The sequence below is a fragment of the Chaetodon auriga genome, chromosome 1 (genome assembly GCF_051107435.1).
Source record: "Chaetodon auriga isolate fChaAug3 chromosome 1, fChaAug3.hap1, whole genome shotgun sequence".
NCBI lineage: Eukaryota > Metazoa > Chordata > Actinopteri > Chaetodontiformes > Chaetodontidae > Chaetodon > Chaetodon auriga.
In genome coordinates this window covers 7,269,503-7,286,134 of record NC_135074.1, presented here as the reverse complement: position 1 = coordinate 7,286,134, position 16,632 = coordinate 7,269,503, and the positions used below count along the sequence as shown (strand labels likewise).

The following is a 16,632-nucleotide window of genomic DNA, read 5'->3' as shown; positions in this document are numbered from 1 at the left end:
GTGTTTCACTTCTGGATGAACACTACAAATGTGTCCACCACGTTAATTAGCCATATCAATTAGAATAAAGCTTAACATCCTCACAGAGGCTAACTGGTTAGAGTTCTCTTCATCCATATGTTTGTCTCACACTGCACTGGGAAAACTGCCAGCCCAGCATCCAAGACGTCCAAAGTGTCTGTACTGAGAAATGACAGAGATATCAAATGTGCTTTTCAGAAGCTTGCACATAAAATGTAATGTATATAAAAACAAACAGCATAATCTGAATGTCTGAAAGTTTTGAGTACATTTGAGGTATGACGACACGGTCAACTGAGCACCCCTATAAAAGACAACTGAAACCCAGCCCACAAACATTCCTCTGCTTACTGTGGCCTGCTAAAGCTCAGTGGGACTTTGATTGGGTTAGAAGAACTGTCAGTGGTCAAAAGCGAAATCCATTTGCAGGTGGATGGATTAGCCTTCAGAGTGGAATATAATGCCCAAGTCTAACTCAAAATTAGGGGCTCCTTGTTTTTATCTTTCAAACCACTAACTGTTATGATAAAGGGTAAAAGACATCCTGGGTCCTGCTATGTGGCTTTTGGACATGAGGTGGAAACATCACAGTAACAAATGTTACTCGTCCCTGTGGAGAAAATAAAATAAATAAAACGTCTGTCGTATGTGGCATACTGTGTTGAATGGCTTGCTTACTGTCACATTTGCAGCCAGAGCCATTACGACTTCAACTGTCAACATAAGCTGCTGCTAGATGCTATTTTGACAAACATGGGAGCAGGCGCTCCCACTCAGCCATCTTTATGTGTTGCAGCATAGACGGAAAAAGAATTCACACCAATCTGAATGTGCTGCCTCCAGTTAAATCCTCCTCCGGACGACAAAGCCATACTGAAAGACTTCATGTAAATCTCCTCGTTGCTGCTTGAATGAAATGAAAAGAGGGAATAAAAGGCAGCTCTGACTGGCAGACATAGAGAGGCGGAGAGGAAGCAGCAGGACAGGAAGCGAGACCTTTGCCGAAGGGAAACAAGAGAGGAGTGAAGGCAGGGTGATGGGCAGGAGGAGAGGTGAGAGCAAGATAAAAACAAGACGCTGGAGAGGGTTAGAGGGGAGGAAATGAAAGAGACAGGATGGAGAAAAGACGGGAGGAGAGGAGAGGAGAGGAGAAAATGTGGAATGACAAAAGTAAAGAGCTGGATTTGGTAAATGAGTAGAAGAGATGAAAAGGGAGATAAGGAGTGGAGAGAAGGGACTGAGAAAGGCTCCCAGATGTTTCTCAATGCAGCTAATCTGCATCCTAATAAGTGAGCAGGAAACTAATCAACTCATACAGTTCTGCCTGTCAGTCTCTCTCTTCATCTTTTTCCACCAGACACACACACACACACACACACACACACACACACACACACACACTTTGAGATGCTCATGGAGAGATACCACCTCCCTCTCTCCTCCCCACCACACATCATTTATCCTTCTTTCTAATTTTGGACTTTATGATTTCTCCCATTTCCTCCTTCCTCAGCAGTAATCATCCATCCATCTGTCCACCCTGCGTCACTGTCACTTGCAGCTTAAAGTGGAACCACTTTGCTTTGTATAAGGCTTGATAGTCATGCATATTCTTATTATGTTCCTTGAAAATCCAAAATATGTCTCTTCAATGACGGGGTCCGATGACTGGGTCCAAAATTTAGGACTGGGTGGAAAACCTTCCCACATTACCTGATGTGTAAGAAAGAATTCTGAAAGCAGACTCAATTCTAATCCACACCCAATCAGGATAGACTTGAAGGTAATCTTACATCCTCCAAAATATGGCTGACCTGAACAAACGCTCATGTTGAGTGAACGCCGACACAGGCAGCATGATTACTGATTACTGGTCACTTAATGAGCAGCTGCGTTCAAAAACAATAGCAGTAAATGTCATTTGTCTCTGCACTTTATAGTTCACACTCTTTCTTGCTTAAAAAAACAAACAGAAGTTTTACCTGCGATGATAATGACACAACACATGATGACAGCTGATGGCACGTCGGGTACGACCCACTTGGGTATTAGATACATTGACAGATCTAAGACCTACAGCAAGACCCAATGTGATCCCAGAACAACAGCATTTGTACTTGGCCTGGCTGTTGAAGTGACATGAAATTCACAGTTTAAAATGTACCTCGGCTTCTCAACGCAAAATGTTCTGTAATTAAGTTCGACCAGAGTAAGAGTATTCCCCCATGCTAATTTCTCCATGAGGCTGCACTGTACTTGAACTAAAGGAAAGGACAAAATTAAATTTGTATCAGATGGGGGTGAGAGGAAGATGGAAAGGTCAGGGGATCAAAGTTATTACGTTCATCCTGTAGGGACCATAAATGTGCGCACCGAAGTCTGCATCAATCCATCCAATGGATATTTCAAAGAACGGCAGAAATGTCAACCTCATGGAGGCACTGGAGGAAAAGCAATTAGAATTCACCCTCTAAGGACTTTTAAAATTGAGCAAATTCCATGACAACACATGCTTTAGTTGTCGAGATATTTCACTCTGAAACACAAGCATCAACTTCATGGTGGTGCTGGAGGTAAAATCATGGCACCCCCGACATCAGTAGGATTCATTCTCTGGGGATCATGAATGCCTGTATAAAATTTCATGGCAATTCATCACATAGGTTTTGTGATATTTGTGATATATTGGAAATTTCCCCACTGTGGGACTAATAAAGGAATATCTTATCTTATCTTATATTTCAGTCTGGACCAAAGTGATGGACCCCCCGATCTACCCACAGACCAACTGCTATCCTTAGAGCTGTGCCACGAGCATGGCTAAAAATACCATCCACTCTAACATTTACACATGGTCCATGAGTTAAATCAAATAAAAGGCAAAATGTCAGCGTTGCTTCATTATCATCGCAAAAATGGAAGACAAACCTCGTCTGCAATATTTGGTTAGAAACATGAGTGAATATCAGTGATGTCGGCACACTCGAGTCAACCCATGTGTTCCTATGGCAATGATGGGAATGTGCTGCTGAGTGAACTATTGCACGTGGAGAGCATGGGAGGATAAGATGTCAGACCGGTACAGGTTCAGGTCATCTCAGTGTGGAAAGCCCAGCGAGAGTCCGGGCCTCTGGCAGCAGAGAGGCAAGGCTGCTGTCTGAGGCCAACCTGTGATGGATTTCACCCGGGAAGTGTCCGACTGCATCATGGGACCTTACAGTACCTTTCACTCACAAACTGCGTGAACCCCCCCCCCCCCCCCCACCACACACACACACCCACACACACACACACCCCCAAGCTCGACACAAAGTCAATCCTTCAGCCGGTGTTGTTCAATAATGCTCAGGGGAGGGTTGAAGGATGTCATCTTGAGAAAATAGGGTTCCATCTTACAGAAGGGAGGACTGGATCAGGCTGTCTACAAAAACACAACTGGCTGACATAATCTGTCAAGTCTGAATATGACGCTTGCACACTCAGTCACACTTATTATAGAGTAACACTATCAGCTGTGCTATCAAAGATGCCTGAAAAGAATAGCAAATAAACAATTTACCCTCAGGGGGTTCAATGGGAGGTGCAAGGCTATTAAACAGCATTTGAGCTCACACTCACAGAGGGGAGACGAGTGAATTGTCGACAGGGTGTAACACTCGACAGATACATTTTTATTTTGCTTATTTGTTGTCTAGAAAATGCAACACTGAACATGCATGAAATATTCACAGCCAAAAATGTAATAACTGAAGTCAAATAAAGAGGAGAAGAGGAGAAACTGACAAGTTTTTGCATCAACGGAGGAAAAACAGGCATTTTGGTGTGAGTGTATCTGCATGTATCTGCTTGTGTTTCGTTTGATGTGCTGCAGCGAGACAAGACATGGATAACGAAAAACAGCAGCAGTGTTCAGAGGCGGCATAAAGTGAATTCTTGTTATAGCAGGGAGAAGGGGGATGAGTCAAGGTCACACATAAACACAGGCCTGCTGTACACACAGAGGCTGGCAGGCTGTCTGGAAATGCGTGCTTCTTCCATTTGCTATAATTCTGTTTACTGACATGTAAAATAATCAATATTTTTACCATTTTACAACATTTTCTCCCAAAAGTAGTTGTTACCCAATTTGTACCACGCTACTTGTTGCTGCTGAGACAACCATGCCTGAAGTGAATCTAGCTGTGTCACTGTGATTAATTATTATCTATCATTATCATTATTATTTTAAATATCATTGTCTATGAATGAAAGACCCTGCATGTCTATGGTTCACCCACATGACTGATTTGACCTAAGCAAAGATCAAATCAGCCAATAACAAAGAACACCTGGGATGGTGTGCAGGGTCTTCAAACTCTTGTACTTGTGGTCTACATTGACCAAGATGGGTTTCCACTAAGCACTAACAGTAGATAAAATATATTTAACATCTACATTTGGGCTTGGTTGTGAGCTGAGCTACGTCATTCATCCAGAAAAAGACTCACATCTCCACCGCTTCATCCCTCCCCTGTGGGTATTTTTGAACATAAAACATAATCCACGCTCTTCTTCACACCTTTTCAAACATCATCATGAAACAAAGCCAGTCTTGATTAGATCAGTGACATCGTGCAAGTGGAGGTTTTTACAAATTGAAACCTGCACTCCTTCAATTCAAAAACCCTAAATCCTTCAGCGCTGTAGGGGCACATGACACACAATTAGATGATGTGGTCCACACAGACTTCTACTGGAACCTGGAAACCACTGGCTCCTACACCAGGGCCCACAAATATCCCACAAACTGAGATGCTAGCCATGCAGGACACAGGCAAATCATGGATGTCATTTAGCTCTTCTTCCTGTACTTGAGCTCAGTGGTCCGAAAGAAGTCTAAACTTGACGTGAAATCACAGGTGCTCCCCGGGGATCTGACTTCAAGTGGGCTAACATCAGTGCTATAACCAATATAGCAAACACAGGTTGTTGCTGTGTCAAACTAATCCCTGTCTTGACTCTCCAGTCCAGTCATTAAAAGCATCGTAGCATCATCCATCAAAGTTCAGCATGGCTCTGCCCCCTCCCATTTCGATGCAAGGCTGCAGTGTGTCATTCAAGTGGCTGGGAGAGTAGTTAACTGCTTGCTGCCCCTCATCAAAAACTTGCATTAGACCCTAAACCGAAGGATCTTGCTGCTTGACATGCTCCCCGTGTGTCAGTCCTCAATCCTGCTCTCTTTGTGCCATGAAGGTACACACTAACATACACAGAGAAAGAAGCGCACAAGAACAACTCCGGACTTAATGAGTGCCCGCGTGGAATATATACTGAGTGTCTGGGCTGTCTACTGCACCAGTCTTCTTTGCCAATTTGCCAACCATTCAGTTCCTTCACTATTGTGATCCTGGCACCAGAGCTACTCATGTGTTCAACAGGGCCATGTCTGCGTTACTGCAGAGAGAGTGCAGAGAATCAGCACCATGCTCTGCATCTCCGGCAGGTCAAATCTGTGTATGTCTGTAATACCTGATGAATACGGCTGTGATAATACTGTGTCTTAGTGAGTGTGTGTACTGTACTGGTGTGAGTTTCCAAGGGGATGGTGATGATTTGTGTGTGTGTGTGTGTGATTCTGAAAGCAGATGAGCAGTTGTAGCCCCACCCTTCCAAAAGAGACGGAACAACAACTGTTCGCCAACTGTGCTGAAAGAGAAAGGGATGAGCAACGCTCCTTTTCCTGCTAATGAGCAGAGCAGAGTGACAGATTAAACTGTGCAAAGGCCCACCCTTGAGTGGAACTATTTTTGCTTTCCTCAAATGTCACTAGGTACTAACGCTGTACCAACATTTTGACTTCAAAAGAACATGTCTTGATTTTTACTCAAATGCTGTTAGAATGAAAAATGAAAGAAATAAAATCTATTAACTGAGAAAAAAAAAAAAGCAGCGAGCCAAAAATATAAAAAGTATTTCTGAGCTTCGCACGCAGATATTGAAGCTACAGTTGCTCCTAGTCAGACATCTTTTGTGAATACCAGGTTTAAAGTGTGACTGAAATACAGCATATTGCACAGACAGCGCTATTTCTTTAGAATTAGTGAGCATCTCGTTGTCTGCGCTGCATAGACAGAATAAAGGTTGCTCCTGTTTTGAATTAAATGTCTGTACTGACAAAATCTGGTGTGAAATCAATCCTGGTTCCCAATAAAAGTCAGATGTAAACAGATACAAGGCTCACAGTATCTGCCTCTTAATTGTAACCTCTAATATAATAAGTGGGAAATTTATTGTGCCCTTTCCAACAAATAAGACATGATGAATTTCGAGTACGTCCCATTATCCTGCTTCCACTCTTGAGCCATGCGTGGAGTGTTATCAATGACACCAACTAGACTGTGAATTGGACAATTACACCAACTACAACCGCACCAGCTACAGCATTCTTGTGTGGACGGTGGCCATTTTAATTTGGGCTGAAATGAAACAAAAAGCTTGGACAATATTCCCTTTTCGCCATCAACTCAGTAGCCTGATGAAAAATCCAAATGATACAAGCAGATAATAGTCACAAGCATCTGGTTTCTAAGTCTAGGAAAAGAGCTGTGCGTCTGCAATGATTCTAATTGGTCTACAGGGAGTGTTAGAATAAAATGACAAAAATACACCAAATTCTAAGTATTTCAGATGTATTTCTTTATAGGTAATTTAGGGAGGATTTCTTGAAAAGATGATGAAGGAAGGGACAAAATCTCATTCTTCATGCAAACCCTCCAATAAACTGGATGAGGCATATGGAGAGGAGCATAAGTCACTTACCCATCACTTTAACGAAGTAGGCATCAGCTTCATAATTGTTCTTCAAAGCATGGATGATCAAGTCATTTTTGCCCTCTGCGTGGCTTAGAACCAGCATGTCTAATATACCCTGCAAATGAAGACAGGCATATAGATAAGGGACAATGAGAGCATGGTGTGGCTGCGTTAGTCTTCTGATGTACATTTTTATCCCTTTAACATACTGGGTGACTGATCCAGCATTATCTTACCATCTCTATTCTTCCCCTCACTACGTCTCTCTTTCCCATTTATAAATTCTATCTAAAGTGAGTGAGTGAGGAATGAAAAGAGGGAGAATTTAACAGACAGGCCACATTAGGAGTAACAATTAATGCTGATAAGACACGCACATGCAGTGAGATTGCAATGCAGCTACTGTACTATATGCAGTCGCTCATTATGGCTGTGAGTAGGAGTGTGTGCAGGAATATGTGATCAGAGCCTAAACCACACAATAAGAAGGACTTTGACAAAGTATGTACGGAATGTGTAAGACAGTGGGTGTGTGTTTTCTAGTATGCAAGGGGGCCTATTTTTGTTCATCGTCATTGTCACTGTGGCTAGAAAATTTACAGCAGGAGGTGTAAAACAAGAGCAGCAGAGCATACAAAGGAAATTAATAATTGCACTGTGTTAATACAAAGCTGGCAAAGATGGAGTGAAGTCAGCTTGCACACATGCTCCTTCATGTGCTTTCAATGGCATTACTGATTATAAACAAGCACCAAAGTGAACATGACACTGTCCTGCCCTCAGTCCAATTTTGTAATATTACCGCTGAGCATGAAAGGAAAACCATAAACTTAAATCGTTTTGTTGACGTCACTGTGGAAAAAATCTTTTCATATAATCCACTTTTCTGCATTACACAAATCAAATATTCTTGTGTGCTCTGTGAGATTTATTCATTTTTCTTCTCTATTTGGCATCAAGTTCTATCTGATACCAGTATGATTGTAGATGTCGGTGCATTACTGGGATAGATAAGAGGAGACACCGAGGAGAGGCTGCTAGAGGAGAAACAGATGGAACATGTAGGGAAATGGAAGGAAAAACAATGAGAGAAAGGATGGTGCTGTATGCTGTATGTATGGCCGAAACAACATTAAGTCAACACAAACTACTCACATCCTCATAGATGTCAAAGAATGTTGCCATGACGGCATTTTGGATGGCTCCCAAATCTGATTGGTCCCAGTGGATGTGGAACATTCTCCCAACACTATGGCAACTGGCGCTGTTACAGGGCACATTCTCCAATAGAAAGGCCCGCTGACCACTGGGAGGCAGAGAGAGAGAGAGAGAGAGAGAGAGAGAGATAGAGATAGAGAGAGAGAGAGAGAGAGAGAGAGAGAGGGGAGAGAAACGCATGTTATCATTTTGGATGCTGATGAGGAGGCATCCTGATAGCTGATCAGTTGGCTGACAGTTTATCACATGACAGTCACATGTGAACATGCCACTGTGGTGGTATTTACAATGTGGGAACCCCAGCTTCCTCTTGCTATGATCTGGACACAGGTATCTAAGCAGGACATTTCTTAGTTAACTCTGACGCAGTGTTCTGCTTTTATATTGCAATGATGTGTCTAAGCCGGGGATCTGATGCTTAGAATAACTTGGAACAATCACAAGCGAAGAAAGCATTGCTTTATTTGTTAGGATAAACAGTCCACAATCCTTTCAAGTAAGTGTGTCTGTCTGAACTTTAAATGGTGACCTTGTGGAATTTACCTGGGCTTTTATAACCAAATGGCATTTGTTATATTTCACTGCAAACAGCTTTGAACCCCAAAATGATCCACTGTACTTAAAATCAGCTTGGTAACACAGACTCTGTCTGTAACTCCTACTTCACCTTTACTGTACTCATGTAATGTAGCTCTAACAAATGCCTTGCCCTCTGATGTGAGGTGATTTTACTCTCTTAAAGGTACAAGTGTCAAACCATTAATAAAAGAAGCTCAACCTAGACCCCTCTGTAAGTAATTATCAGCAGTTTCTAACGTATGATTCCTCAGCACAGCCATTGACAAGACATCATCTGTTGGTTGACTGCCTACATGACAATTATGCAACTTTCATTCGTGAATCAAGGCAGTACTGAAACAGCCTTTCTCAACAACAAGTTTTAGGGTGGATTTTTTCTCTTTTCAAAATAAGAGCATTGGTGTTTAAGAGAATGAGAGGTGCCTCAGGCTGCAGCTCTGCGCATCTGTGATAGTACAGCATCCACAGGCCCTGTCCTCTTGCTCTGCTGCACATATGTCCACTCTTAATGAGGAAAAAGCTTTCCTTGCGGCACATATAGCAGAACACACAATCTTGCATGCACACATTTGGAACAATATACTGTAAATTCTGTACTTATTCTCTACCAACAAATTAAATTAAATCATATTTATGTTAACCTTCTGCTACATTGGATATACAGCAAACTTTGCATTACTGTGACCACAGCCTGCACTGGGCATTGGAAAATGTGACTAAGTTGCAGCAAAATATTCAGGGACATTCGGCATAAAATGAAAAATGTAATGTAAAGAGAGTGATCCTTGATAAAATGTTGACTGATTACTGTCATTAATACAATGCTGTCATCCAAACTGTGCTCACTTTGTTTGGGCAAAATTCATTCCAGATTTTCAGTAAAGTATCTAATGGCGCAGATCAGTCTCAAACCAAAGCATGCAATCCACTGATCCACTAACGGAGAGCACGTCTGTGAGACGGTTTGCCTTGCCCTGTCAAGAAAAGTATGCACATTGTGAAGGTGCAGTACCAGCAGGGGGTGATAATGGCAGATAAACGTAGTATAAAGTGGGGGTGGGTGATATACAGGTCTAGTCACTGCCACCGGTGTCATGTTCTACCACACTGCACTGCCGTCATTACCGTGATAAATGTTTTAGCACGTAAAAAATACACTTTACTGTGGCTGCGATAACATCCAGATCGAGGACTATGCACATACTCATAGAACTGGAGTTACGTCCAGTAGCTGCTATTTTCCTCGTTAACTCCAACTCTGAATTACACCTTCAACAAAGATATTGAAGGTGACATGATGAACAAGGCATGATGATTTCTCTGTTGGCTGCAAGAACCAACAGAGAAGTCTTCATCGACTCCCACCATCAGAGGAAGAGAACACCCAGTGGATTAACTTGATGGAAATGTGTCCACATCAACAACAACTGGAACACTCTTAGGCTATATGTGTGCACTAATCATTTTACTTTGGACTGCTTTGAGGGCTGATACAAAGCAGGATTCACTTAAAAACGGAAGCTCAAGGACAGATCAATACTGACTTCAAACTTAGAACCTGAAAATTTTGACATTTTTATGTTATTACAGTTTCTGCAAGTTAGCCTGTTGAGTTTGGTGTTTTGCAGCTAACGTGGCTAGTAGCATCTATAGTAGGTCCACGCGCTGGATCAGTGTTGGGGTATTTAATATTGAGGGACAGTCAGTGGTAGTGGCTTGGATGTAGGAAACTGTTTTTCCTCAAGAATATGATCTGTAGGGGCATCTCTGCAGTATCACATTCATTCATCTATAATGCTATGTTGTGACATATTTAATCTTTTTGCAATTTGGATATTGCACTTGGCCATGTGTGATTTTGATGATATTGCACTTAATTGTTCTGCCTTAGAAGACTGTAGAAGTATTTGTCATGGTCATCTTACTAATTTACAGTGTATTACAGTACTATCAACTGGATTTTTTGTTTTGATCTTCAGGCAGCACAGTAAATGGTCATAAAAGTTTAACTTAAAACAATAATCAAGCCTCAAAATGATCTTTCCTCTTTCTGGAAAATGGATTTATTAGCTGCACCCAACTCAGGCAAACAAATTCACTTTTTAAATTCTGTGGCAATATTTCAAATGCTCCCTTAAATTATGTCTGACACTTAGCTGGAATCAGCAGCTGGCATTGCAATATAAGCAGTAAGTGCACTCTGCAGCATTCTGCTTAATGTACAGGTAGGTAAGAGTTTCAAATGCTCATTTTGTAGGTGAGGTCTGGACTCAGCTGCCAATATGACAAACATGTGTATTTAAAACCCTGCAAAGTACAGGAAAGTGTAGGAATGTAATTAATTCCTAAAGCTGACACATAATGCTTCAGGCACACAGATTAAAATAGTGTCAATTCAAATGACAATTTTCTCTGCAGATGTGCTGCTGTTTCAGGCTGCATCTTTATGTGAGGGGTGGGCTGGGGGTTTACGCTGGATTAACTGACTTTGGCTGTGATTATATATATACAGTATATATACTAGCTGGAGGTTTGGTTATAGGTCATTTTGTGTCATCCATCAATACTTCATGGGCACTAGACCCTTCCCCTCTTCTCATTAGGCTTATGCAGCACAGAACACACAGAATATAACTGGTTGTCACTGGGGACCTGCCATAACAGCACCTATTGGTAAAGACACACTGCTAATGGTGAGCACTGATTGGCTCAATGGTAGATCATCATGCCTTCAACTGCAGGAAATCTTTTAGGGACGGCATGTGAGTACGTGCGTGCATGTGTGTGTGTGTGTGTGAATGTGTGTAGAAAGAATTGTAGCCATTTCAAAGTTTCAGGCTGAACTTTATGAGGCATTCAATTGCTATTCAACAATGCGTGTGTGTCCTTTCTGAGATTTTGGTACTTCAAAAGAACCTCTCTCCAGCACTGCAGGGGTGGTGATCGTGGAGATGAACCCGAGGTCATGAGGTGCATCATATATACGCAGGCACACACATCTATAGAGAAAACAGAAAACACTTTCCTCCTCACATCTGTTAGTTTTGTGTTGGCTGCAGTAGGTTTAACTGCACACACCACACACACACACATCTATATAAGCATGATTAATAGAGATGGAGAGATGTCCGCAGTAAGAGCTTTATAATCTGAGCATATTTTAATGGATTATAACAAAATGAAATGAACAAAACGTTACTGTAAATGTGAGAGAAATGCACAGTTTCAGCCTGTGTCTGCACTAATGTCAGCGTGTGTGTGTGTGTGTGTGTGTGTGTGTGTGTGTGTGTGTGTGTGTGTGTGTGTGTGTCTGAGGGTGCGTGCCTTGGGGCTTCGATTATTGTGTGAATCTGGTGTCAGCACTGGTGTGTGGATTTGTGTGTGTGTGTGTGTGTGTGTGCCTGCAGGAAGTCTTCCACTGTTCCTAGCTCTACACACCTCTTCTCTAATTGGCCTCCAGAGGGGCAGAGGGCTGGCAGGAGGCTGACCAGCTGATCACGGCAACGACCCCTCTCTTCCTCCACCTCAAACTCTGTGAGAGGCCACTGTTTACCATCCAGTCATCCCTCCATCTCTCTGCTCATCTCCCTCAAGCTGAGAGGCTACACTAGCCTGGCCACCTCCATCTTGATGTCCCTCCTTTGCTTGTCTTTGTCTTATCCTCCTTCCTATTGGTGTTGATTGTGCCCACCAATCACCTCCACTTTTTGCAGAGTGTGGTGTGGGTACAGGCAAAGTCAAATAATAGAAAAGTCTCAACTATTCAAAGTTTTTAAAATGTTATGTTTTAGTTCTTTGTTGTAACCTCATGTTTTAAAGTTTAACATCTGTTGCACTGTCTTTGTGTGAGAATAACCTTGTGATTATTTGCCTTATAGTTCCTACATCAGCCTCTCGTCAGTATGGTAATGAGAGCTCTTTTGTTTAAAATCACTGTAGAATACTGAATACTGTGTTTTCAGTCCCTCTGATTCATGGTCATCATGGGAAGCTTTCATCTACTCATTACCATTTTCCTTCATCTCTGTGGTAAATGTACAGAACTTGTACACACACAGTATGTTATACTAGAAACATATACTGAGGAATGTTAAGAGAAAACAAAGTTAGCATCTCCCTGATGTACTGTGGTTTGGATTGAACCTCATTTGTGTGTCACTTTAGACAAAAGTGCTAAATGACTGAAAATAAATGAGACAGTTGATATTTTAGAGGGCTAAAGAGGTCAATTGGTCCTGTACTACATTATGTTTCATAACAAGCTGATAATGGATATTCAGTGCTAACAAATATTATTTGCTAAAAAAAGGTCTGTAATAAGATTACAATTTACATTTTTTGAAGAGGAACTCCACCTGTTTAACACATGAAGATCAGTCACGAGGAGGACGCCTGTGAAAACTGCTGCAGGCTGCATGGCTCTGGAGGAGCTTTCCAAAGTTTGAGAAATTGCATCATGCAAGTTATTTTCTAAAACTTTACCTTACTTTATCTAATCTTAAGGTGGGCTCTGAGACTACAAATGTAGATCAGAGAGCCTGTGTTACAAAGTGGAGGAGCGGAGCTTGAAAGACAATTGTTTTTTTTGTGTCTGACCCATATTAGGGATGAAAAAGTGAGGATACCTCAGCCTCTCCTCTAATTATGACCATTCTTTTTAAAATCCCATTCCTATAAAACACTAAATCACTCCCTTTGAACAGCGTAAACAACCTTAAAAAACACTTAAAAAACGTAAAACACACCCACACAGACACACTACGGTAAGCTCCAGACTCAGGCATGAAATAAGTCACCACACTATGGACATCCTAAAAGTGAGAGAGGGAGAGAGTGACAGACAGAGAGCGAGAGAAAGAGATGGGACAAAAGGTGAATGAAGGGAAGGAGTGGGCAGGCCCGCACAGATGAAGTGACAGTGAGACAGAGACATGTTGTCAAGGCCCAGAGATGATGTGGTTTCTCATTCTGCTCGCCACTGTGGTGATGAACACAGGCAGTGACTCACGGTGACACAATCAAAGTCAAAGTACATCCTTTGGTAGTGTCACTCCTCTACACGGCCGGCCTTCTGCCGCTCACTCTTTCATCCTCCGCGTCTCTCTCTGTTTTCCTCGCCCCTCACTCTGCCGTGCAACAAAGTCAGCTCTCTTTTGACTCTGTCCTTATTTGTCTTTTTGCTCGTAAGATCAACAACCCACAAACGAGCTTGTTTCACGATGATGTAAAACAAGATTTCCATTAGAAAAGAAAATCATGACGTGTAACGCATGGAAATTCAAGCTTTGCATCCATTGCCCTGCTATCACTTTTCTAAAGTGCTGAAAAAGGATAAAGAATTGCTACCAGTTGCAAATCTCCATGTATTGTAATTTGTATTAAGGTTAGATTAGTGTTATTAGACTGCCAATAACCCTGGCTGGGAAACAAGAAACACTTGAAAAGCATTGACCAGTTGAGAAGCAGGGCTGATGAGTGGCAGTGTGAGAAAGATCAATGCTGAAGCCTGGGTGTGAATGTGGGCACTGGGCTTCAAGTTCCCGTCTGCCGTTATGGTATTGCAACCTCTGTGGCCTAAACACTGGCTTTGTGAGTGTTTTCATAGGAATAAAGTCCCAAAATGACTGACTGAGCTCCTGCTACAGTGACAAACAACATGTAACACTACATTCAACTATGTTTAAACATGGGAGGCATGTTTTCCGTTCTGTTGGATTATGATGGATAATCCATCCTTTTTCTAGATGGAGCTGCTTTATAGGAATCAAACAAAATGCACATTTAGTCGGTCAGCTGGTCGGCTCACTACTTTGATCTAGGCTGAAGTATCTCAGCAACTATCGGACGGATTTTCATGGAATCTCGTAACGATATTCATGGTTCCCTGAGGATGAATTGTAATGACTTTAGTAATCCCTTAATTTATCTTCCAATGTGCTTGTTAACACTGTCATTGTGGGCATGACAGCATGCTGACATTAACATCCAGTGCAAAGCACAGCTGTACCTAATTCCACCCTGTCAGAGCTGCTGGTGTAGCTGTAGACTCTCATGTTGCACTTAACTCCTCACAGATCACCAACCACTCACACTGCTGTCCTGCGTCTTCGTCCTTTGATCGAGGAGTTTCTGTGGGTGTTGCTTTGTTCTTCATTTATCACGTCTCAGGCTAACCAGCTGCTTGAATTCATTCCCAAATAAATGGGAAAATAAAACCAGCTGACTGGTACTACTGTACAGCACAGGATTAATTCCAAGACCTATCAGACACTGCGCTTAGAGCAGTTAATGGAAAACATTACATAACCTGGATATAGCTTGAATTACTACTTTGTTATATATTAACACATGACAGAGGACAGCAAAGCAGAGATTTGTTTATATGCCCACACTGAAGATTAGAATTTCAAAGACACAGATGTGCTTTCTGTTAAACGAAGCACGCAGACACACACCTCCGCAGATTTTGCTGCACAGCATTGCAGTGCTCCACAGCAGAACGTGGCATAATGACATTCTTTAAAACTAATCACCAAACTGCAAACACCCTCTTTCATTGTGCACTATGCAGTGCTACTGAGCAGCTCCTGGGAAGCCTCTTAATTTTCTTTGTTTCTGAGTCATCTGAGGCCATCTGACCAGCCTCCCGCCAACAACGCCGCACTTTGGAAAGAAAATATGGTGCAGGACTAACAAGGCAAATGTCTTGCATTACTACTACGATTTTCACCTCGGTACTAGCAACAAAAAGAGACAAACACAGCCACACTGCTTCCAACATACAGAGAGCGGATGGATTTTAAATGGCATTGCCTAGCAACAGCCTGCTAAGCTCTTGGCAGGTGCTTGGTCGGGTTGCATACTGATAGATGGAGACGCACACAGACATACGCACACGCATATACACTCCCAGTAATGCTTAAACTTAATGTCATGGAACCCATCAACACGGTAAAGAGCAGTGAGCTTTACATAAGCAATAGCATCAACTGTTGCTCTGCTACATTCTTCACTTGAACTCCAAAGTTAAGCACATGTGAAGTAAAGCCACCAGTCCAAGTAAATATTACAATACATTCAAGTTAACTGCTATCATTATGCACTCCCATATCTGCAGTCCATTACAAACAACCTCATCAGGAATTATCATGTACTTAATTTTCCTTTCAGTCATGCTTATTGATGCAGAGCACCACTCATAAAGCTGAAAACATTTAATCCAAAGTACAAGTGTATTTCATTATTGTTTACGAGTAGTCTTCTGTTAGAAAGTGTTGATCCCAAAAAAATAGAAGTCACATAAAGCAAGCCTGTGCAGTAAAGCAATGTGCAAACCGTCTGCAACCACTGATGTTTACATGCTCGCGCTCACGTCCGTTCAGGGGCTGCCACTGCACTTCAGCAAAAAGCAGGTGTGTTTAAGAGGTTGGCTGAAACGTTGGCTGAGGTGACAGCTATCGCAGACAGATTTGTTCATCTGTAGAGTAATGCTCATGAGTTGTGCTCACTGTATTCACTGTTTGTGAAAGATGGTGGCCTAAAGGCAGAATCAAGTAAACTAAGCTGGTCACATTCAGTCAGCTAGTTTTAGCGTATCAATGACAGACAGCTAGCAGTTAGTGAACACCGTTTGGAATGGGTGAGTTAAAATGTTAAGCCTATCACACTGTTTTAAGCTCATCATGTTAAAAAGCTCTGAATCCAGACTTTGAGCATTGGTGAGTGTGAAGCACCTCCTCCTCCTCACTGTTTGTGAAGTTAGCTTGAGCAGCTGGAGTGTAGAGCTGTCAACAGTATAATTGGGGGTCATCAGTGAAATATCATCAAGCTTGCTTTTACACTGTCAGATGTGACTCACCACCAGTTTGTCATTATTACCATAAGAGGACGACTTTTTTCCATAAAAATTACAATAGAAATCACAATATTGGTCAGACCAGTGTTGTCCTACTAATGAAGCCCTGTTACTGTGTATTTGTTGAGTGAGGCAACATGAAGAACCTGGAGGAGGCACAGATAGAC

The 16,632-nt window shown here is 42.0% G+C and overlaps 1 protein-coding gene across 1 annotated transcript in view; it reads right to left on the bottom strand.

Annotated features, from left to right (window-relative positions):
• Positions 1 to 16,632, bottom strand: part of itfg1 (integrin alpha FG-GAP repeat containing 1) — a 139,963-nt gene that overhangs the window by 48,628 nt on the left and 74,703 nt on the right. The window contains exons 11-12 of the mRNA XM_076737129.1: positions 7,969 to 8,119; positions 6,820 to 6,928 (exon numbers count right to left, since the gene is read on the bottom strand). Coding sequence (XP_076593244.1) covers positions 6,820 to 6,928; positions 7,969 to 8,119 — 260 coding nt within the window. The remainder of the gene's footprint in view (positions 1 to 6,819; positions 6,929 to 7,968; positions 8,120 to 16,632) is intronic.